Source organism: Grampus griseus (assembly GCF_964374135.1).
Source record: "Grampus griseus genome assembly, chromosome: 11".
Taxonomy (NCBI): domain Eukaryota; kingdom Metazoa; phylum Chordata; class Mammalia; order Artiodactyla; family Delphinidae; genus Grampus; species Grampus griseus.
Window position 1 is genome coordinate 91,923,129 of NC_139005.1, and position 22,632 is coordinate 91,945,760.

General features: G+C 55.2%; 2 protein-coding genes across 5 annotated transcripts; one reads left to right on the forward strand and one right to left on the reverse strand.

Annotated features, from left to right (window-relative positions):
* Positions 1 to 5,020: 5,020 nt before the first annotated feature.
* On the reverse strand, positions 5,021 to 14,190 carry TST (thiosulfate sulfurtransferase). Of its 3 annotated transcripts, none has more exons than XM_082665366.1 (3): positions 14,055 to 14,190; positions 12,286 to 12,901; positions 5,021 to 6,470 (listed from the first exon to the last, which is right to left on the reverse strand). In XM_082665366.1, exons 2-3 carry the CDS (start codon positions 12,878 to 12,880, stop codon positions 6,172 to 6,174), a joined length of 894 nt encoding a protein of 297 aa, XP_082521492.1. In that variant the 5' UTR covers positions 12,881 to 12,901; positions 14,055 to 14,190; the 3' UTR covers positions 5,021 to 6,171. The 3 variants fall into 3 exon arrangements, with proteins under 3 accessions (XP_082521492.1, XP_082521491.1, XP_082521493.1); XM_082665365.1 differs by lacking the exon at positions 14,055 to 14,190 and adding an exon at positions 13,556 to 13,592; XM_082665367.1 differs by lacking the exon at positions 14,055 to 14,190 and adding an exon at positions 13,339 to 13,546.
* Positions 13,859 to 21,121, forward strand: MPST (mercaptopyruvate sulfurtransferase). Of its 2 annotated transcripts, none has more exons than XM_082665364.1 (3): positions 13,859 to 13,933; positions 17,682 to 18,303; positions 20,534 to 21,121. In XM_082665364.1, the coding sequence occupies exons 2-3, from the start codon at positions 17,709 to 17,711 to the stop codon at positions 20,830 to 20,832; spliced, it is 894 nt and encodes a 297-aa protein (XP_082521490.1). In that variant the 5' UTR covers positions 13,859 to 13,933; positions 17,682 to 17,708; the 3' UTR covers positions 20,833 to 21,121. The 2 variants fall into 2 exon arrangements, with proteins under 2 accessions (XP_082521490.1, XP_082521489.1); XM_082665363.1 differs by having other exon boundaries at positions 13,917 to 14,029.
* The last annotated feature ends 1,511 nt before the right edge of the window (positions 21,122 to 22,632 follow it).

Below are 22,632 nucleotides of genomic sequence, written 5' to 3' on the forward strand. Positions count from 1 at the left end.
GAAGGAAGGACTGTTAAATAAAAATGAGGCAGGACTTAGTCATTCTGGAAATTCTCATCCTCTCCAGATGTCAAAAGATGCTAAAATTAAGAAATAGCTTCAGAGGACTGTTGGTAAAATGTAGCCAAGGCTGTGACTGTTTGTTATATCCTTAGAAAGATGAAAGATCAGAGTATTATTCAGTCCCACAAAAGGCCCTTTAAAGAGATAAGGACGTGCCTCAAAAATCCTCTTAATGGAATAGGGCCTCTCACAAGTTTAAGGATGCTCTCCGTCAACAGAAGCCCCAGTGGAAAAGAATGTGACTTTTGGCTAATGGAGAGAATCCCTGTAAGTTTCACAGCTTTTGAGAAAAGTATATTGGTGAAAATACTGACAACATGGAGTGAAAGGGACAGAGAGAGTACAAAAGGAAAAGAGATCAGTGAACTCCCAAATTCTACTGGCAGAAAACAGTCTGAGAAAACTACTCAGCTGCAAACATGTGCTCCCTTAAAAAAAAAAAAAGAAAAAAAAAAGATATTGTATCAAGTAAAAGCAAGAGTCCATACATATGGCAGAGCAGAGAGCATGGACAATTATCTCCAAACCTTGAAAAATCAAGGGAAGTCCAACATTTGCCTGACTGGATTTCAGAATTGCTATGGACCAGTGAATACCTCATGTTTGAATTTTCCTCGTTTTTGAACAGGAATATCTATAGCTCTTATCCTATATCTGCCACACCATTGTACGTTGGGTGCGTTCAGGCAGATAGCTTAGTTTCACGGATCTACTGATAGAGAAGAATGACACGCAAGGAGCCTCATCCACACCTGGACCCGATTTCTAGGGCCAGATTCTAAAATTGAAGCTGATGCTGTAATCGGATGAGACTTTTGGAGCTCTTGGGAGGGGATGAATGTATTTTGCATGTGGAAGGGATATTTATCATCGGAGGCTAGAGGGTGGACTGAGGTGGGCAGTAACATGGCTCCCAGTGACCCTTAATTCCTCAGTATTTACACACTTGTGTAATTCCATCACTTTGAGTATGGGCTGAACCTACTGACTTGCTTCTAACCAGTAGAATATGGTGAAAATGCTGGGATGCCACTTCCAAGATGAGGTTATAAGATTGTGACTTCTGTCTTGTTCACACTCTCTCTGGCTCTTCTCGGCTCTTCTTGCACTGATGGAAGCAGTTTCTTTGTTGTGAGCCGCCTTCTGGAGAGGCCCACGTGGCAAGGAATTGAGGGCCGCTTGCCACCAACTCGAGAGGAACTGAGACCCTCAGTTCAACAATCTGAGGAATTAATCCTGGCCATGGAAAGGGCCCTTCTCTAGTTGAGCTTTGAGATGAGACAGAAGCCCTGGCCAATATTTTGATCACAGGCTGTGAGAGACCCTGAGACAGATGGCCCGTTGAAGCTAGATCTGTATTCCTGACCCACAGAAACTATGAGATAATGAATGTTTTCTTAAGTCACTAAGTTTGGGGTGACTTGTTATACAGCAGGAGATGACAAATACAGCTCATGTATTAAGTATTCTCACATCTAGTAGATTAGTCTCTCTTCACAAGGACTCAGTGAGGTGTTTGGAGAAAGTATTAACTCACCCTCTTTCACAGTTGGAGAAAATGAGGCTCAGAAGAGAAATAGGACCTCACCCAGGTGGTGCTGAAACCAAGCCCCACTTCTATCTCCTTCAAGTTCTCTTTCTGCTCCTGTCCCCATTCCCCATCCCCAGCCACCCACCTGATGTGTCCACAGGAGCTGCCCATCTGCCCCAATAGCACCCTCAGTCCAGGGTGGCCTGGACTGGCTTGAACGGAAGTGTAGACTCACGTCAGTTTCTGATTTGGAGAGAAAATCCCAAGAGACGTCGGGTCAAGGAGGGAGGGAAAGTAGATCCTGTTACGGTCTGAGCATTCCACTCACAAGCAACTCTGAATAGAGAGAAGGAAGATGAAGCCCCATGTCCTGGCAGACCCCTGGCCCACCTCAAGGTCCCTGCCTCACCTCTCCACTCTCTCTCATAATGTCAGAAAACCGTGAACCACCCTGGTGTGTGCGGAAACCCAGGAGTGCAGATCTGCGCAGCACAACTGCTGCTGGAGACCAGTGGATGGTTGCTGGAGGGCAGCCCCCCACGTGCACTGGAGTTGCCATGGCAATCACTGTACACAGGGCTCTGTTACCTCAGCGGAATGATAGGCCCACCCTGGGGAACAGAGGCCAGGGAGAGCCAGTACTAAGAGGGCAAAAGGGGGCTTCAGGTGTTGTTTACTCTCTCATCCCCTAAAAATGTCCCCTGAGTGTTCACCACAGGCCGGGTTCCGTGCCAGGCAGAGAGGGCTCAGACGCCATCAGGTGTGAAAGATGTTCTTGGGATTACAAAGCATTAAGTAGAGGGAGTGATTAGTCATTTCTGTGAAACGCCCAGCACATTCCCTGGCACAGAGTGAGGTGTCACCTGTAATTCTCAGCCAACCCCATAAGTGATTCATCAGCAAGTCCTGCAAAATACACCAAACTCAGACCCCTTTACCCACCTCCACATCCCCCCTGGCCCCTGGTAGAAGCCAGCACCACCCCTTGCCTGGGTTAACAGATTTGCCTCCTCCCTGGTCTCCTTCTTTTGCTCCTGTGCCCTGCATTGATTATCTACTGCTTCGTAACAGCATTACCACAGGCTCAGCAGCCTAACATACTTTATCACAGTTTCGTGAGTCAGGGTCTGGGCATGGCTTAACTGGCTTCTCTGCTTTGGAGCCTCAGAAGGCTGCAGTCAAGGTGTTGGCTGGGGCTGTGCTCTCCTCTGAGGCTCGACTGGGGAAGGATCTGCTTCCAAGACCATGAGGTTGTTGGCAGGACACAGTTACTCATGGTTTGTTGGACTGAGGGGCTCAGCCAGAGGCCATCCTCGGTTCCTTGCTATGTGGGCCTCCAACACGTCACTCACTTCATCCAAGCCAGCACAGGAAAATGCCCAGCACAAGATGGGCATTATAATCTCACGTACTGTAATCACAGAAGTGTCAACTATTATAGACTAAACGTTTGTGTCCCCCCCAAATTCATATGCTGCAGCCCTAACTCCCAATGTGATGGTATTTGGAGGTAGGGTCTTTGGGAAGTAATTAGGTTTGGATGAGGTCATGAGGGGTCCCCATGATGGAATTGCTGTCCTTAGAAGAAGTGAAAGAGGGACCAGAGCACTGCTCTCCCCCTCTTCCCCTCTCTCTCTCCAACATGTGAGGACACAATCAATGAGAAGCCAGGAAGAGAGTTTTCACCAGGAACCAAATCCACTGGCACCTTGATTTTGGACTTCTAGCCTCCAGAACTGTGAGAAATAAACCTCTGTGGTTTAAACCAGCCAGTCCTGTTATAGCAGCTCAAGATAAGACAGCATCCCACACCATTGCTATATTTTGTTGGTTAAAAGCAAGTTGTGGTTTCCACCCACACTCAAGGGAGGGGATTGCACAGGAGGTGGACATCAGGAGGCAGAGATTATGCAGACAACCCTAGAGTCTATCCACCAAGTCTCTTTCCCACCTCAGCAGCCAAGTGATCTTGTTAGAACTTATTTGGATCATGTCACCCCTCTAATCAAAACCTTCCAGTAGCTTCCCATCTCAACCAGAGTAAAACCTGTCATCCTTCCATTGATTTGCAAGGCCCTACCATAGATGTCCACCCCCTTCTCTGACCTCATCTCCTCCCCCTTTCCTGATCACTCCCTTGGCCCCAGCCATGCTGGTCTCCTCTGTTTCTTTCTTTTTTTTTTTTGTGGTACGTGGGCCTCTCGCTGTTGTGGCCTCTCCCATTGCAGAGCACAGGCTCCGGACGCGCAGGCTCAGCAGCCATAGCTCACGGGCCCAGCCGCTCCGCGGCATGTGGGATCCTCCCGGACCGGGGCACGAACCCGTGTCCCCTGCATCGGCAGGCAGACTCTCAACCACTGCACCACCAGGGAAGCCCTCTCCTCTGTTTCTTGAACACACCAAGCCCAGTCCTGACTCAGGGTCTTTGCACTGACCATTCGCTTTGCTTCAACTTTCTTTCCCTAGATATCTATGTGGCTTACTTTTCCAACCTCCTTTGGGACTCTGCTCACCTTCCCAGACCACCCTTTAAAAACAAAAAATCGTAACCCACCCCACACTCCCCATTCCCTTTATTACTCTTTTTTCCCACAGCACTTGTGTCACCATCTTATACCGTATATATATATATATATATATGTACATTTGTTCTTTCCCCCAGGTAGGATGTGAAGCACACATGAGGAGGGAGATTGTGTTCACTACCATGTCACCAGCACCTGGACCAGTGCCCACCTCACAGTAGGTGCTCAGTAAACATGTTGATGGAATGAGCTCTGGGACTGGAGAAGGAGGAAGGGGTGGGGGGAGAGTCTTCATCCCCTGAGATTGGCTCTTTGGCCCCTAAAGGCTCCAATAACGGACCTAAAGCTGGTAGGAGAAGGATGGCATGGAGGCAAGAGGGTTCCAGACTGCCCTAGCCCTCTTCCACTGCAGACCCCATGGTCCCTCAGCCCCCTGCCACTAACCCAACACCCGCAGCAGTAACAGAGCACCTGATTGCCCCAGCGCTGGGTTAGGGGCTGGGGTCCATCACTGACAGCCTCGGTCCCTGGCCCTACTCCTCTTGTCCAAACTTAACCCAGGAAGACTGGACAGCTGGGATCAGAGAATCCCCATTAGGTGGGGCCTGGAATCATCTTGAAGCCCCAAAGGAGGGTTTAGACAGCCTGTTTCCGGGAAACTCCAAATGCAGTCACATAGGTCCCAGTCTACCAGGTTACTTGCTTCCCTGTAGCTTCCCGATTCCCGCTGCCAGAGCTCAAAGACCTCCTCCCAGGGGCTGATGCTGCTTCTCCAGCCCCTCCCCCCATCGCTCCCCAAAGGGTCTTATTCTGATCCAGGAAGGGCACCCCAGGTAGAGACCACCTCCTTCCTTTGGCCTACTTCTTTTTTTTTTTTTTTTAATTTTATTGGCATAAGTTGATTTACAATGTTGTGTCTTTTTTTTAAATTGAATTTTTATTTTATTTTGAGGTATAGTTGATTTACAATGTGTTAGTTTCAGGTGTACAGCAAAGTGATTCCGTTATACATATACATATATCCACTCTTTTTCAGATTCTTTTCCCACATAGGTTATTACAGAATGTTGAGTAGAGTTCCCTGGGCTATACAGTAGGTCCTTGTTGATTATCTATTTTATACATAGTAGTGTGTATATATTAATCTCAAACTCCTAAATTATCCCCCTGCCACCTTCCCCCTCTGGTAACCATAAATTTGTTTTCGAAGACTGTGAGTTTGTATCTATTTTGTAAATAAGTTCATTTGTATCGTATTTTAGATTCCATATATAAGTGATATATGATATTTGTCTTTGTCTGACTTACTTCACTTAGTATGATAAACTCCAGGTCATCCATGTTGCTGCAAATGGCATTATTTCATGCTTTTTCATGGCTGAGTAATATTCCATTGTGTATATGCACCACAGCTTCTTTATCCATTCCTCTGCTGATGGGCATTTAGGCTGCTTCCGTGTCTTGGCTGTTGTAAATAGTGCTGCAAGGAACACTGAGTTGCCTCTGAGCATCACCTCTTCTGAAAGGCCCCAGGGCCCGTGGGACACCTCTTTGAACACTCATTTCAGGTGAAGACCAGCTGTCTCCCCTCCCACCCCCTCCTCCTAGAGGGCTGGACCCACAGCAGGAAGGGATGGTGCACCGGCTAACCTAGGTTTCACTCTGTCTGGCTTCCTGGTACCCCTTCCAGGAAAGGTCCCAGCGTGCTCCATCTGACAGGCGGCAACAGGCGGCTTCCTTTGCCAAAACTAAGTAATAAAGCAGTGTCCCCAGCGTGTGGGTGGGTGTGGAGGTTCCCTTCCTCGGTGGATTCTAAGGAATCTGAAGGAGAAGGAAACATGGGGTAAGGACGGAACCAAGGGAGAAACGGGCTCACACAGCTACTCGGAAAAGGCCAGTTTTATTCCAGTGTTGTTGGGAAAAGGAGCGCTCTACCCATTAACTCTAAAAACTTGTTCATCTCCTTAGCCGATGAGGCATGGACCAGCTGCGGGCCACGCTGGGGTCACTCCACTGGCAGGAGTTGTGGGCGAGGGTAGGAGAGGCCACTGCTCACGCCTTCCCGCCTTTCCCCTGGGACACCCGGGTCTCCGGGGGGGCCCGGTGGAACCACTCGAACCAGGAGCCGTCATAGATGGCCACATCGGGCTTGCCGCAGAGGTAGGCGGCCAGGGCGATGTGGCAGGCAGTGACACCCTTTCGGCATGTGGCGATGATGGGCTTTGCGAGGTCCACCTTCTTGGCCTCGAACATGGCACGGAGCTCCTCCGGGCTCTTCTCGAAGCCATCCTCCATCAGGAAGTCCATGAAGGGCATGTTGACTGAGCCTCGGATGTGGCCCGAGTCCAGTCCTGGGCAGGGGTAGAGGACAAAGGGAAGGACAGGGTTAGGAGCGACACAGTGGATGGGGGTAAGTGGGGCCTGGAGGTCACAATCTCCTTGGCTATAAGGAGAGGGAGCTTTGCAAATAAAAATAACATCTTTGCCCTTCTCAGAGCTCAATTTATTCCAGCGCTACCTACATCCAGTGCTCATGACACCACCCCCCCACACCAAAATCTGCCTTGAAGCAGGAATGTTCTACCTGCTTGAGAGGACAGGGAGGAGTCCTGGCTCTACCATCTACTAACCTTTACCTTGGGCAAACTGCTTCACTTCTCTGAACCTCAGTTTTCTCTTCTGTAAAATGGGCTCAGTGGTACGTACCTATCTCATAGGGTTGTGGAGAACAGCAAATGGGATGATGACTGCAAATGCTATGGGCTATTGCTGAGAACACGGTGGTGAAGGGGAGACACAGCCCAGGCTCTCAGGGAGGTTAGTCTAGCAAGGAAGATAGAGGTTAAACACATAACCACATAATTCACTAAATATAATGTCACGCCATTTTACAGATGAGTACACCGAGGCTTGGCAAAGTGGAAAGGCTAGCCTGAGGCCACAGAGAGGCAAAGGCAGATCCAGGGTTACACCGAGGCCCGTGGTTTTCCTGTCAAGCACACAGTGTGGAAAGAGCCTGTGACTTGGTTTTAGACGTAAGTTCAAATCCCAGCTCTGCCACTTACTGGCAAGGTGACCTCAAGCAAGTCACATAACCTCTCTGAGCCTCAGTGTCCCCGTGGGTAAAGTGGGAATGAGTGTTTGCGTGTGTAAGGGCTGTTGTATAGGGTAAAGCACAGACTTACTACAGCTGGCCGAGCCACCCTCAGATGCTGCTGCTTCTCTACCACTTCCCCACCTACGACGGGGGACAGGTGAGAATGGGGGCAGTGTGGTCCCTTCAGGACCTTCCTAGCAGCCCTGAGAGGCTTTGACGGAAGCAGAATGGGGGCTAGGCTAGCTCCAGGGTCCATTCCAGAACCTACTCTGCACCCAGGAAGGCCCCCTGCCAAATCTGCCTTCAGAATAGCCAGCATGTGGGGCAAATGGGGCTGGGCCATGGCCAGAACTGGTGCTACGTGCAGACCCAAGGCCTAGGTCACTCCTTGTCCCCAAGCGCCCTACACCCTGGCAGACTGGGCACTGGGAGGGGGGCCCGAGGAAGGTTGGGGTGTCTCTTTGGGCTCCCCTTCCTCCAAAATTCCCCACTTAACCCAGACTGTGGGGCAGGGCAGGACCAGACTGGGCAGCAGTGGGAGGGAAAGGACCTGACCGGGGGTAATCAGGGCACCAGCGTGCAGCCAGGCATGTCCTGCACGTCTGAGCCTCGGTTCCCCACCTTTGAAATGGGGAGATAACTCCACCTTCCTCACAGGCTTGTTGGGAAGTCAGCTTCTGCAGATGAAAACCCCTAATGACCGTGGGCACCCAGGAGGTGAGCAATCATGCCAGCAAAGTCCCATTCTCCTCACCCCGAGGCCAAAGACGATTCAAAATGTGCTGGCGCGAATCAAGCGCTCCTTTGATTGACTAGATGTCCTGACTTATAAATTTTTTTTTAAAAGGATTTCCCTTTTTTTTTTTTTTTTAACTTTTTCCTTTTTTTTGCCTGCGTTGGGTCTTTGTTGCTGCGCGCGGGCTTTCTCTAGTTGCGGCAAGCGGGGCTACTCTTCGTTGCGATGAGCGGGCTTCTCATTGCAGTGGCTTCCCTTTGTTGCAGAGTATGGGCTCTAGGCGTGCGGGCTTCAGCAGTTGTGGCACACAGGGTCAGTAGTTGTGGCTCGCAGGCTCTAGAGCACAGGCTCAGTAGTTGTGGCGCACGGGCTTAGTTGCTCCGCAGCATGTGGGATCTTCCTGGACCAGGGCTCGAACCCATGTCCCCTGCATTGGCAGGCAGATTTTTAACCACTGTGCCACCAGGGAAGTCCCCTGACTTATAAAATTATAGTGATTTCTTCCTGTTGTGATTTCACTTTTTGTCAGGAAACTTTGATCTAAGATCAGATGTGTGTGTACTGACCCTACCAATGAAGGGCAACTGGTCTGTTGGCTTCAAAGGTGTTCTTTTCCAAGAAACCCAACTTTAAAATATTTCAAGGAGTTCCCTGGTGGCCTAGTGATTAGGATTCCATGCTTTCACTGCTGGGGCCCAGGTCAACCCTTGGTCGGGGAACTGAAATCCCACCACAAAAAGAAAAAGTTTCAGTACCCAGGCCATGGGCTGGATTTAAGTGCATTGAAGAGCACAAGTGTTTGCTGAGTCCTGAACGCTGTTTTGTTTCTTTCCACCCATCCCTGATGAAACAGTTTTATTGTTTTCTTCTAATTAATAAAAGGCACCACTCTGAGTAAAGAAGTTGGGGGCAGGGCGTTCTACAGACTCCAGCCCCCACACTGGGCCAGCATCGGGAGGTGGGAGCCTTCCCTTTCTGCCAGGGAAGGCTCAGGACCTGTCTGAGGAATTTAAATGAGCAGGAACTGGCCGCCTTCATGGGGGAAGGGCTGAGATGAACTTGGCCAGAGAACCTCGGAGAACAGCCAACAGCCAACGAGGGGAAAGGCGCTTGGCGCCCAGGGACAAGGGCTCCTGCTGCTGTTCCAAGTCCACCTTCAGCTACAGGCTTGTGGCTCTCCCTGGCCCCAGCAGGCGTGCCACCACGCTCAAAACCTCGGGCACCAGACAGTGGGCTATCTCAAGAACTTTATCGTCCTCAATCCTCACTGAGCTGGGGAGAGAGATGAGCCTCCTGGCACGAATGGGGGGCCCAGGCCCAGAGAGGTGAGGTAACTTGCCCCATGACACACAGCACAGGTGTGATGTGCAGTCAGGTGTGCCCAACCCCAAAGCCTGAGCCTTCCTGGAAAGAGTGGCTGAAGCAGGGGAATGGCTGAGATGACCTCTCCTGATGCCTGCTCAGAGGTCTGGGACTTGATGTTCAAGCTTTGGGCAAGGAGATGCTGGTCTAGTTGGTGAACTAGCATCCCTCGGGTCACTGACAGGTATGGGTTTTCAAGGTCAGGAAAACCTGTGTAGCTCTTCCTTGCTTTCGTCCTAAAGACACTAAGGAACCCAGTGCAGGCAGCCCCAGTGGGCAGCCCCCAACCCTGGCGGCTGGGAAGCTGCTCAGCACTCTCCCTGACCCCCACCCCAGTCCCCATCCCTGGGAGGAGACACAGGCAGGAGCCATACAACCCCATGATGCGACATGAAGCAACACCTGGAAGCTATGACCTTTCCCCGCCACCCTCCAACCCCATCCCCGTGTTTGCTTACACAGCAGTGGCCTTGGGAAATAACACCACTTTGATCTTGCGACTGGGGTCAAGTCTTGGCCTCTGTGTCTGGACAGAGAAGTTTCTGCTCCCTTTCCCCACCTGCAAAGTGGGACCACTTTGAACCCCCGCCTGCCTCCCCTGTCGGGCTGCTGTAGGTACCCGGGGGAGAACGTATATAAAGTGTCCTGCAAATAATAGTACGCATTAGGGGGTCAATACCCTCCCTCTTCACCCTCATGGACCCCCCACCTGGGGTGGGCGGTGGGGAGGAAAAGAGAATAAGTTTATAAAGACACTGAGCTGGATCAACTCCCACCTCTGTTCCCTCCCTTTCCCCAAGGCTCCTACAAGGTAAGTGGTGTCCCTTTCATTAGGAGGAGGGTTCAGAGGTGGAGGGAACTGCCCGAGGCCACACCAGGATGTAAACTCAGGTCTGTCTGACTCTCACCTTTTGCCCCTTACAAACAGGACTGAAGGCACTGGGGGCACAAAACTGAGGCCAGAGGGGAAGTTACTCGCCTGAAAGCGGCAGGAAGTGGCTGTCGGGTTTCTAAGGCCCTGTTTCCAGCTCCTCTTGGGGGTCTTTCCTTCCAGGGACACCCACACTTCCCTGGATGTTACATCTGGACAGTTGAGCCCACGGGGTGCCTCTGTGATCCCACCACAAGCAGGGGACTGTGAACTCAGCAGAGCCTCACGGGCCCTAATATTCCCCAAATGTCTTGTACGGGAGGTTTTCCAAGCAGCCCGGCCTTTGCGCAGGTCCTCATCCTTCTCAAAATACCTTTCCAGCCACTGCTGCATTTAATAAATACACAGCCAGGTGGGTAGGGCTGGCATTACTCTTTTCACTTTATAAGGGAACCCAAAGAGGCCAAGCAATTAGCTGGTTGAGGTCCCAGCACAGAGGAGGAGCAGGGCTTAAACTGGGATCCATGCTCCCTGGTCTCCAGATGGGCACTGGAGGAGGGAGGAAGCGGCCACGGAGAGGGGGAGGGACTTTAGGATTCGGGGCTTTCAGGAGGTCTTACCTGCAGCCGCAGGCTTTTCCCCTCTCTGAGCCTCAGTTTCCTCATCTCTAAAATGGGAGTAAGGAGATGGGATCTGGCATATCTAAACTCTCCCTTTACTTATTCTGTCTGCTTCAGAGCAAGATGGCGAGCAGCTAGAGAAACAATTCCACCTCTCCTCCCTCCAGCGGCAGCTTAAGTCCCAAGGAGTGAAGGTGCCTTGAACCAAGGCCAGGAGGAGGCTGCAGGGGCTCCGTGCCAGGAGTCTCTGGAAGGTGCTAAACAAACTTGAATCTTCAACTCCAGAACTTCAGAGAGCAAGCTGGGCAGGAAGAACACGGGGCTCGGAGAAAGCCACGATGGGAAGGGCAGAGCCCCGCGCTTTCCACTAACTACCCAAGTGGGCTTGACCTCCTCCTTCCTCTGTGCACCACAGCCTCTCTTCTGACTAATGAGGTGACCTTTCAGGCCCTCCAGCTCTAAGAGTGTTGGACGCAGCTTTCACAGCGCTCTCTCCTCAGAGGCGCAGAAAGGAAGGGATTTTTCAACAAGTTAGTCCAAACGTTGCACAGCAGTTGGATTCCACAGAGGCGCCCTGACTGAGGACAGAGCCGCAGCCCCCTCCTGCCATCCTGAGGGCTCAGCCAGCCTGGGCCCCGAGAGGCCCTGAGAGCCGTGAGGTCCTGGCCACCAGCAGTGTCCAGGCAGGGGCTGGAGGGCGCCCAGAAGGGGTGATGGCAAGACTTCTGTGGTCCTCTCTGTTAGGAGTTTCTAGCTAGAACTCAGCATTTCCTCTCCTGAGACTCCCCCCACCTCCAGCAGTGTAGAACCCTCCCCCCCCACACACACACCCTTTGTCCAAAGGAGAGAACTCATGAGCCATCTCCCTAAAGATGCCTAGCGGAAGGGGTCCCTGCTGGCCCTGGGAGGTGGGGAGTGGACAGAATGATGGTGCATCCTGGTTTAGAGCACTGGTTTGAAACTAGACAGCACTGGGTTCAAATCCTAACACTGCCACTTAACTGAGCAAGTAACTTAAGGAAGGTCAGGGGGTCCAGGAGAGCTGGAGGGAGGGATGGGGTGCTGGGGAAGAGCATTGTTCATGTCTCTAAGAATTTCTGAAGAACTAGAGAGGTCCTGAGGAAGCTTCTGTTCAGCGACGCATGTGTGGCTCACGGACACTTTTGGGCATGTGGTGGAGCTAGCGCCTGGGCATGGATGTGGGTGGATGTGTCATCAGTCACCTCTGCTGATGCCACTCCACACAGATGCTAGGTCGCGCCTTAGCATGTGGCTATGGGAACACATGTGTACGTCCTCATGCATCAGAGCTTGAAAAGCCTTTAGGTTGGGCTCTACCCTCTCATTTTACAGATGTAAAGACTGAGGCCCGCATGGGGGTACTGAGGGCAAAACCTGGAGAGGGTCTCAGACATCCTACTTCCCATCTCTCCATTGGGCATTGCTCCCCAGGGACCATCCCCACCACGGGGACACCTACCTACTGCATCTGGCTCCGGCTGCGTGCCCAGGTACCGCCCTTGGGCCCGTGAATCCACCAGCTGGAACCTCTTCGATTCGAGGTTCTCCAGCACCTGCTCGTAGGTCTTGAGCAGGGAGCGGTCCAGTGTGGCTTTGAAGACAGCTGGCTCTGGGCGTGAGGGCTCAGATGTCACCGGGTGGCCCTCCTTCAGCCAGTTCCGGAAGCCACCATTGAGCACGGATACGGTGCGGTGGCCAAACACGCGGAACATCCACCAGACCCGCGGTGCATAGAAGCTGCCCAAGTCGTCACCATCGTACACCACCACGTGCGTGTCGTTGCTGATGCCCAGGCTGCCCACGTAGTCGGCGAAGCCCGCCTTGCTGGGCAGCATCATCTCGTAGGGCGACGCTCTGTCCCGGCACTCCTCTATGTCAAAGAAGGAGGCGCCGGGCACATGGCGCTCTAGGTATTCCTTGCGGGCCTCGCGGGTGCCCGGCGAGTACCAGGAGGCGTCCAGCACTCGAAGGCCAGGGCCCAGCCTGCCAGCCCGGACGGACTCCGCCAGCCACTTGGTGGAGACCAGCGCCCGGTACAGCACCTGCTGAACCATGGTTTCAGCTCTCCGTATCACCTGGCGCGGGTGGGAACCAGGAAAGAGACCGGCAATGAGGACTGTGGGTTCAGTGGGGTGGGGCCTGGGAGGAGGAGCTTTTTGCCCACTGCACTCCCCCACGGGTGTCGTGTTTACAGCAATCAGGCAGTGGGGTTAGGTTTGCAGATTCCCTAAGGAAAGCCTGCTTCCGCCGCTCTCTGCTACCCCTCCCGCGCAGAAGGGGCTGGGGCAAGCGGGCTCCAGATGGACGAGTTGGCGGGGAGGGTGTCTGGCCCCAGAAGCTACAATACTCGCCCTCAGGATCCTGCCAGAGAGTGCGGCGAAAAGATGTCCAAGATGGGGGAAGAAGGCATCTTGGGCTTAGAGCCTCCTTTCCTGGTAGTGTAGGGGAGTGGGCGCATGGGGAAGGGTTCGCACACGCCCTCGCCCTCGCCCCCGCCTCTCGTCTAGCAAACCTTCCTGCGGCCTCTCAGCAACCTGGGCTCGCCCGCCTCCTGAATGCCTGAGTCCGGCCCGGTCCAGTGCCCTCTGCCCCAGTTGGGTCCAGGGTTCCCGGGGCACCCCACCCCGCTCTCGCCACCGGGACCCTCCCCTGGGTGGCAGGTGGTCCGGTCGGCGGCCCAATCCCGAGCGGCCCGGGCGCCTGCCTCCGCCCCACGCCGCCGCACTCACTCGCCCTTGCCGCCGCCCCGGCGCTCACCCCTGCGGGCTGGAGAAGTTGGCAGGTTCAAACCCTGAGCCCGTAACTCCCCGGCCGGCCCACACCATCGCGCCGCCGCCTGGGGGTGGATCGCGCGCCGCCCTCCCTGCCCCGCGCCCCCGACGCCGCGCCGCGCCCGCCCCCGGCCACCTCCCGGGCTCGTGCGCCTCTCGGACCCCCGAGGATGCGCCGGGGGCGCCGGGCGGCGCGGGGGCGGTGCGGAGCGGGGCTGGGCGGCGCGGGCACCCCCCCCCCCCACGGCCTGGCCAGTGGAAGGCGCCGGCAGCTGAGGGTTCCGAGTGGCCTCGGGGTGGGCTGTGCCGGAGTCTCCTCCCTTTGGCCGGCCGCAGGTTGGTGGCGGGAGCGGGGGACAGCTGAGAGCGCGGGGAGGGGGCCCTCTGCGCTGGGCCATGGCCGAACCCGGAAGCCGGGAGCCCGAGACTGGGGTAACTGCTGCGGCGCTGCGCTTGCCTTTCTTTAGGGGGAGGTCGATCGTCCGGGTGCGCGGCTCAGGGCTCCCCCGCGGGGCCTGAGCGGAGCAGGGGGCCGCAGTCTCGGAGGGAAGGCACGCCCCTGGCTTCACTCTAACGACGGTTGTCCGCGGCAGCTGGGGGCGGCCCGCAGGGTGGGGTCGGGGTGAGTGGCAGGGGGAGGGGGACGGGGGGGCGGGATCACCTGGTGCTAGCGGAGAGGGTAGGACGGAGGAGGACTAATAAAGCCTGACGGAGAAGCCAGGGAGGCCAGCTGACCCAGAGGCTCCAGGAGGACAAACTGGCAAAGAACTTGCTAGAGTGAAACGGAGCTAACATTTGTCAAGGCCTCCTTGGCGAGGCACTTTACTGGGTACTCCCACGGGTGTCGCTTACTTCCCACAACAAGCCTGCGGAGTAGGCCAGAAACTTATTTAAAGACCAGAGAGAGAGGCCCAGCGAGTTGCCTAGCGGCCCGCGGTGGCGGTGAGGCCAGGCTGCTTGTTAAACCCGATGGGAAACCCACCCGGCAGGGGCTACCTTTTTTGTTTACCTTGCTCATCCCTGAAGCCACGTACTTTTAAAACACTGCCTTTGTCCTTAATTTAACCTATTTCATTGTGAATGTATATAATTTAACTTTTAACGGTGGCTGTGTTTAACAGCCAGTTGGCCTAATTCCTGCAAATCTAACAACTGGTTCTTGCGAGCTGGCGGGGACACCACTGCCCCTACTCAGCTCTTACATATGCTGTTATACATGCCTGGAATGCTCTTCTCATCCCCCTTTAAAAAATGCTTTTTATTCTGAAACAATTATATTCTCACCGAAAGTTGCAAACATTCATACTTTGATAAGCATTTACCCAGGGAGTCCTCTGAGCTCTGTGCTTTGCAGTGAAGGGAGAGAGGGTGCCAGGAAGGGCGAGACTGGGGAAGGCCTTGCAGAATGCCCAGTCTGACTGGAGCCCTCTTATTCCAGGGCCCACCCCAGATTGCAGCCTGGGACTCACCCTTCCCCTAGCACAGTTGTGTACACTCTGGAGACGGGCCTGGGGCTGTCCTGCTTGTCTTGGGGTCCTCGACTCCCTGAGCAGGGCCTGGGGACCTGGTCCACACCCTTCAGTGACACACACAGCCTGCTCTTCCGGAACCTCCTCTACCTCCCACGGTCCTTTCTGAGAACTGCCAATCCAGCATAGGGGGCAGTGTGTGTGTGTGTGTGTTTGTGTGTGTGTGTGTGTGTGTCTGTGTGTCTGTGTGTCTGTGTGGCAGGATGAGCCACCTATGAAGTAACTTTGAAGAAATAATGGGATTTTTTTTTTGCGGTACACAGGCCTCTCACTGTTGTGGCCTCTCCCATTGCGGAGCACAGGCTCGGGACGCGCAGGCTCAGCGGCCATGGCTCACGGGCCGAGCCGCTCCGCGGCATGTGGGATCTTCCCGGACCGGGGCACGAACCCGTGTCCCCTGCATCGGCAGGCGGACTCTCAACCACTGTGCCACCAGGGAAGCCCGAAGCTGTTTTTAATGATGATTAAAACCAGCCATATGCAGGGCATTATGGTGGCGCCTCAACGTTCATTATTTAACCCTCACTGTAAGAGGTGAAGGTTGGAAGCTCCACTATAAGAAATGGAAATGGCGCAAGGACCCTCACATACCCGCTTTCACACTCCTAGTTAAGCAGGGGAGTGGATTTGCACTGATTTGGAGGGGCTCTGGCTCCAAAATCAGGGTTCTTTCCACTCTAAATGGATCCTCGGGGAAAACAGCAAGGAGCCCCAAGAATGGGGAGGGGGCAGGGGCCGCTGTGGTTCACAATGGGGTCTTCAAGTAGGGGCCCGCTGTATCCCCCAAAATTATCTAGCTGCAGCGGAATCCACAGGCACTGCACTGAGATCGCCCCTTAGCCAAAGCCTCTTCGGCAGCCTCACCCTGAAGGTCAAACTGTGGTTTCCAGTTTGACTGCAGCAAATCAGTTTGGACTTCCCCTCCTCCCACCTTCCCCCGCCTTCCCACCCCAGACTGAGCTAGCGGCCCCCCTGTGCTCCCACTGAATTCCAGAAATTCTGCAATTATGTTGTCTCTTGAGCAGGCCTGTGGCTGCCTTAACTCCCAGGGCCGGACAAAGTCAAGAGTTTCTTAGTGTCCAGCATAGGGCCTGGCCACGTGGAAAACATGGTTCCCAAAAGCCAGGCTGCAGCGAGACTGCAGGAGGGCGCTGGGCACCAGGTAATCCGCTGTGGACTCCTTAGGCCCTGGTCGTCATTGACCTGGGGCTGGGGAAGAAGTCTAGCCTGAGAAGTTGCAACCTGGTTGCAAATCCTGAGGCTGCCCCTGACCAGATCTGTGACCGAGGGCAAGGCATATCTCTAGCCACCAGTGGTCTTATTCAGAAACAGGCAACCCCACAGTCACTACTGAAGGCTGTGGTGCTCATTAGTATATGGCCCGCAGGGGCACTCGGCAACACGCTCCGTTCTCTACCCACCCCCTTCCCCTTGGCGCCAGGGCTGCCCGGTACGAATGCAAGGTTGCGCCCTGCACAGGGGGTGCATGGCTGGGCGTTGAGTGGAGCTGACCTGCAGCTCACACTCCACTCATCCAGCCCCATGCCCTGGTGAGGCTGTGCCTCTGCCTGGCTGAAGGGGCACCTTTCTCTACCCTGCCCAAAGGCACCTACTGGACAGGGCGGACGGTGGGCGGGGTGGGGGGTGGGGGGAGGTGCTTGCCTAGGCGCTTTGCACGTTTGGGACATCTCTGGAGCACCTCTGCCCTGGAAGGCCGTGAGTTGACTTGTCATGGTGCGCTGGTGAACTGCTGTACTCTGCGCTACTGGCCCGCAAGGGAGAGGAGGGGCGGGGAGGGAGTGAGGCCCTAAGTCACTATTTCCAGAGAGGAAACTCCAGGGGCAAAATCTGACCTTGCTGGACTGCCTGGTGTGAAGCCTGGCACCACCACTACTTCTTAGCTGTTGACCTTGGTCAAGTTAGTGCACTTCTGTGAACTCCAGTGTCCCCTCTGTGAAACAGTGAGGAGAAAAGCAACCTTCTTGAGGCTACTCATGCAGAGATAATTGAGAGCCTCCCCTGTGTCCTGCAGTGGTGTAAGGTGTGAGAATTAAAGGGCACATAGGGAGGACTCAGGCAATTCCAGCTGCTATTCCTCGGAGGCTGCTTATATAAATGATTGATGAATGAGTGAATTCCACCAGGGACCTTGGTTGATTGCAAGCAAAGCTGAGCTACGTCTTAGGGAGGGACTTTGCCCCTACTTGCCTTAAAGTGCCAGTGGGGCCTTCCCCTGCTTGGGCCCTCTCCCTACCCACCCTGCAGCAAGCACCGGTGAGGGCCCCCGCCAAGGGGTCACGTTCATTCGGTCACTGCTCTGTGTATATATACAAGGCTTGGCAGGAAAACAGAGGAGGTCCCGGTGACCGACGTCTGCTTCCGGGTTCACCACCGCTGGTTTTCCGCATTCCCTGGACTCTGACCTCCCTGGGCTCCACCGCCCCTTCCGGCCCTGGCCACAGCCCCGCCCCAGTCCCAACGACATAGGCGTTTCCCACCCCCGGCCCGGCCGGCCTCTTACTCGATTCCCTCCTGACATCCTCCTTGTCGGCCAGACCTGCAGCCCCGGTGTCGCCGCCGCCATGGCCTCGCAGCAGCTCTTCCGCGCGCTCGTGTCGGCGCAGTGGGTGGCCGAAGCGCTCCGGGCCCCGCGGGCCGGGCAGCCCCTGCAGCTGCTCGACGCCTCCTGGTACCTGCCCAAGCTGGGCCGCGACGCGCACCGCGAGTTCGAGGAGCGACACATCCCGGGCTCCGCCTTCTTTGACATCGACCAGTGCAGCGACCGCACGTCGCCCTACGACCACATGCTGCCCAGGGCTGCGCACTTTGCCGAGTACGCGGGCCGCCTGGGCGTGAGCGCCTCTACCCACGTCGTGGTCTACGACGCCAGCGATCAGGGCCTCTACTCGGCGCCGCGTGTCTGGTGGATGTTCCGCGCCTTCGGCCACCGCACCGTGTCGCTTCTCGACGGCGGCCTCCGCAACTGGTTGCGCCAGGGCCTCCCGCTGAGTGCAGGCAAGAGCCGCCCAGAGCCCTCAGAGTTCCACGCGGTGCTGGACCCCGCCTACGTCAAGACGTACGAGGACATCAAGGAGAACCTCGAATCCCGGCGCTTCCAGGTGGTGGACGCCCGCGCCGCTGGCCGCTTCCGGGGCACCGAGCCCGAGCCCCGAGAAGGTAACCCCGATGTGCAAGGGGCCCGGGAGGTCCCTGGGGTTCGGGGTCAGGGGCATCCTGAGCACTGCCCTCGCCTCGCCCTTGCCTTTAAAGGCCACAGTGTGGGGTGGGGGCCGAGAATTGCTTTCTAGTCGCCTCACTGGCGTTATTCTAAAGTACGGGCAATAATACTTGTCCCACCTCCACCCCAAACTAGTTGGGAACCCAGGGGGCCCAGTATAAGTGTGAGAACCCAAACAGCCCCACCCCAGTACTATGGATATAGGGGTCACTGCCAAATAGGAGGGGTGGGCAGGCCCGGTTGAGGAAGAGCCCCAAAGAGAGGGGGCTTGACCAGGTGTAGGACCATCTCTGAGGAGGATGAAGCCGGGGAAGTGGAGTCTGGGGTGGAGAGTGAAAGGCCCTCAGAGGGACCAGAGCCTTGCAGAGGGCAGGATAGAGGGGTGCTAAGTAGAGAGAGAGGTAGCTGCCCCAGGTTGGAGCGGAAACTGAATAGAGCGTGGCTGCCCGCCTGGGTTGGGGCAGGGCCTTCTGCCCATGGGCTGGGTTCCCCGGGCAAGGAGCAGAGGTGGGGAGGGGTCCCCACAACGCAGGTGGGTCAGTGGCCCCTTTGGTGTGAGCTTTTTAGACGGGTACTGTTATCATACCGAAGGGGAAATGGAACCTTCGAATGGCTGCCTTGCCCCAGATCTCAGGAAGCAGCCAGGCACTGAACTCCAGTACCTTTACCTGCAGTGAACAGCCAGTAATCCCCCAGCCGTTTGTCTCGTGTCTGCTTCGAGGCGGGTGCGAGGATGTTGCCGTCTCCTCTGGGAAGCTCTCCCTGAAGGGCATCCCCCACTCCCCTGCGTCGGGGTCGGATGGAGCTTCTGCTTTGTTTCTAGAGTAGCTTGGGTTCACCCTGTCCTGGCACCGTCTGGGGTGACCTGAGGGCCACCATGCTCCCAGCGCATCCTGAAGACTAACCCGGTAGCTGGACGGAGTCGATAGCCCAGAGAGATCTGGTGAATTCACAAGGTCCCTGCTACACGCAGCCCTGCAGAGCTGTTGACATAAGGTCAAACTGCAGGAAACGGCTGATAGCCAACCATTTTTTATTTTTTAACATCTTTATTGGAGCATAATTGCTTTACAATGGTGTGTTAGTTTCTGCTTTATAACAAAGGGAATCAGCTATACGTATACCTATATCCCCATATCTCTTCCCTCTTGCATCTCCCGCCCTCCCACCCTCCCTATCCCACCCCTCCAGGCGGTCACAAAGCACCGAGCTGATCTCCCCGTGCTATGCCAGCCAACCATTTTAGAACCTACATCGGTGGCAGTTCACGACGGTTCAGCCTAAGGGATGCCGCCTTGAACCTGTGGGGCACTTCAGCTCAGCCCCCTGGGTGGGGATGGGGCTGGGGGGGGGTGGAGCAACATAGGGCAGCGAACCAGAGCCAGACCTGGCTTCAGAACCCTGCCCCAGGTCGCAGCGGCTGTGTGACGTCTGGCAGGTCACCTAATCTCGGAACTGCAGCTTCTGCATGTCAAAGTCAGGGCAGAGCACAGAGCTTAAAGGATGAAGTGAGGGTCAAATGAGAGCAAGTGTGTAAAGCACTTAGTTCCGTGTTTGCACACACAGGATGCGCTCAAGAAACGGGAAGTGATAAAATTAACATGTGCTTCCCTGGCTCTGGCTCTTTACAGGGGTGCTTAACGCTTACCTCAAGGAGGCTTACTCATTCGTAAAACGGGAGCTAACAGTAAACAGCCAGCAGGCCTGTTGTCAGGGTGGCTGAGCTGACTTGTGTACAGGCTCCATCTGAATCAGTGGCGAATATCACCGTCCCCATCGTCCCCACTCCACAGCCTCAGACCTGGCCAAGCGCGCCTCTAATTTGCCACATCCGTCCGGCAGGGAGGTTCCCTTGCTTGGTGGGGTTCGAGGTATGGGGACAGCCCTCCTCTGACAGTAGCCACCCTGGGTTCGGAGCTGAGGCCTGGGTTCAAGTTCCAGGCAGCAGTCTGCTAGATGCGTGACTTTGGACAGTTGCGAACGTCAGCATCTCCGCCTGTAGAACGGGGATTCCTATAAACAGTGCCCAGGCTTCCTGGCTGTGAGGACTGCATGAGACGATGCTTACAGAGAGTTTAGCGCCGCGGCCGCATGGAAGGCTCTCAGTACTGCAGGGGCCATTCATACTGCCCTTGTATTTGTTCCCTGCATCTCGCTCTCCCGCTGCAGGCATCGAACCCGGCCACATCCCTGGCACTATCAACATCCCCTTCACGGAATTCATGACCAAGGAGGGCTTGGAGAAGAGCCCCGAGGAGATCCGCCGCCTCTTCCAGGACAAGAAGGTGGACCTGTCCCAGCCCCTGGTGGCCACGTGCGGCTCCGGCGTCACAGCCTGTCATGTGGCACTGGGGGCCTACCTCTGCGGCAAGCCCGATGTGCCCCTCTATGACGGCTCCTGGGTGGAGTGGTACATGCGCGCCCAGCCCGAGGATGTCATCTCCGAGGGCCGGGGGAAGACCCACTGAGGCTTGGCGGGACACAGGAAGCTCGGGTGACACCCAGCCACCAGCAGTGCCCAGCCTGGTGGTTCTGACTCTGCTTTGACCAGTATAGGGTTTCTTCCTCCAACCCAGCTGGTGCATAGGGTGACATCCCAGAGGCCAGCAATTCCGCTGCCTCGTGGGCTCTCAGTGGAGGCAGCAGAGAAGGTGGTGGCGGGAACAGGGGGAGGGGAGCTGCCCACGTGATGCTGAGCTGGAGCCCCACCTCCCCTCTATTGAGGAAATAAAACAGTCAAGTTCTAAATCCTTCTAACTGAGGCTGCCTCAGCTTTCCTCGGCTCTTTGGCCAGTGGTTCCAACATGCCCAGCAAGGGAGCTTCGTGGAGCCGGAGGGTCTTGAGGACGCTGTCCCTGCCTTCTGAGCGGTGCTGGGGTCCCAGAGCCCTTCCAGTCCTGTGACTGAATGTCTCCCAGCGAACTGTCTTCTATTTCTACTTCTATGGCTGGGGTCTCCCTTCTGGCTTCTGGGCTATTTAAGGTGCATCTGCTGTGCTCTGTCTGGAATCACACCCAAACACCCCCTGCAGGTAAGCCATACATCTCATTTCAAGACAGAGATGGTTCCAGAACTTAATGGGAAGCTGTCCCACGCTGTGGAGTACTTGTCAGCCCAGCCAGGATGTTCCGGAGAAGGGCAGAGTTTAGCCAAATCGGAGGAGAATCTAGCTCTCGACTCTGAGAGTCACACTTGGAAGCTAAGCTCTGGGAGCTCCACGGGGGTGGGCCGTCTGGGGGTTTGATCCTTTCTGCTCAAGGAGAACCCTTCCCCCAAGGCTTCCCCAGTAGGGGCTCTGTTCTCCCTCTGCATTTGTCTTTGTGCAGAGGTAGACATGGGTGTCTGAGAAGACCCCAGGCTCCCCCTGTCAGAACCTGGGTTCTGGGTTACCCCTCCCCATGTTCCAGCTCCCGGGGCCCCTCTTGGTAGCAAAGGGCCAGGTGTCAGCCAGCACTGGGGGGAACCCTAGAAGGAAAAAAAACCAGAGGGGGCAGTGACTTACCCAAGGTCACTTGATGGGTTCACAGCAGAGCTGGAACCAGACCCAGATTTCTCAGAATTTACTCTTTCTCACCTACAGTCCCCAACACATTTCCTCTGAGGCTGAGTTGTGTCTCCCAAGACCACAGGATCTGTGGGGGACCAACAGGACAGAATCCTGTCCCCCACCTCTCTGAGCCTCAGCTTTCTTATCTATAAAATGGGAACAATACGTACTTCAGAAGAAGGGATTTCAGACAAGGACTTGGCCAGGAGCCCCGTGCTGAGTCCCATCTTTCCAGCTCAGGGTTTCTCAAACTCAGGATGACTGATCTTTGGACTGGATCATTCTTTGTTGTTGTAGGTACTGTTCTGTGCATTGGAGGATGTTTAGCAGCGTTTCTGGCCTCTACCCACTAGATGCCAGCAGCACCAACCAGTTGTGAGAACTAAAAATGTCTCCAGATATGACCAGATATCCCCCGAGAAGCAAAACTCACCCCCCCCCCCCCCCCCCCCCGTTAAGCACCAATGCTGTAGGAGCAGTGGCCACACTTGACCACAGCAGTCGGGACCATTGTAGACAGGGATCCCCACGTGGAGGGGACTCTTGTCTGCCCATCATAAACCCCTTCCCCTGGGGGCTGAATTTAACAGTTTAGAAACTTCCTTCCTTTCACACTGGTTTCAGACAGACCTCATCTTCTCTGCTGGAAATGTCTCTGCCTCTTCAAGGAGCTTGGTCTGTCAGCAAACACACGTGAGGCTCTGATCTGGCTTCTGGCTCT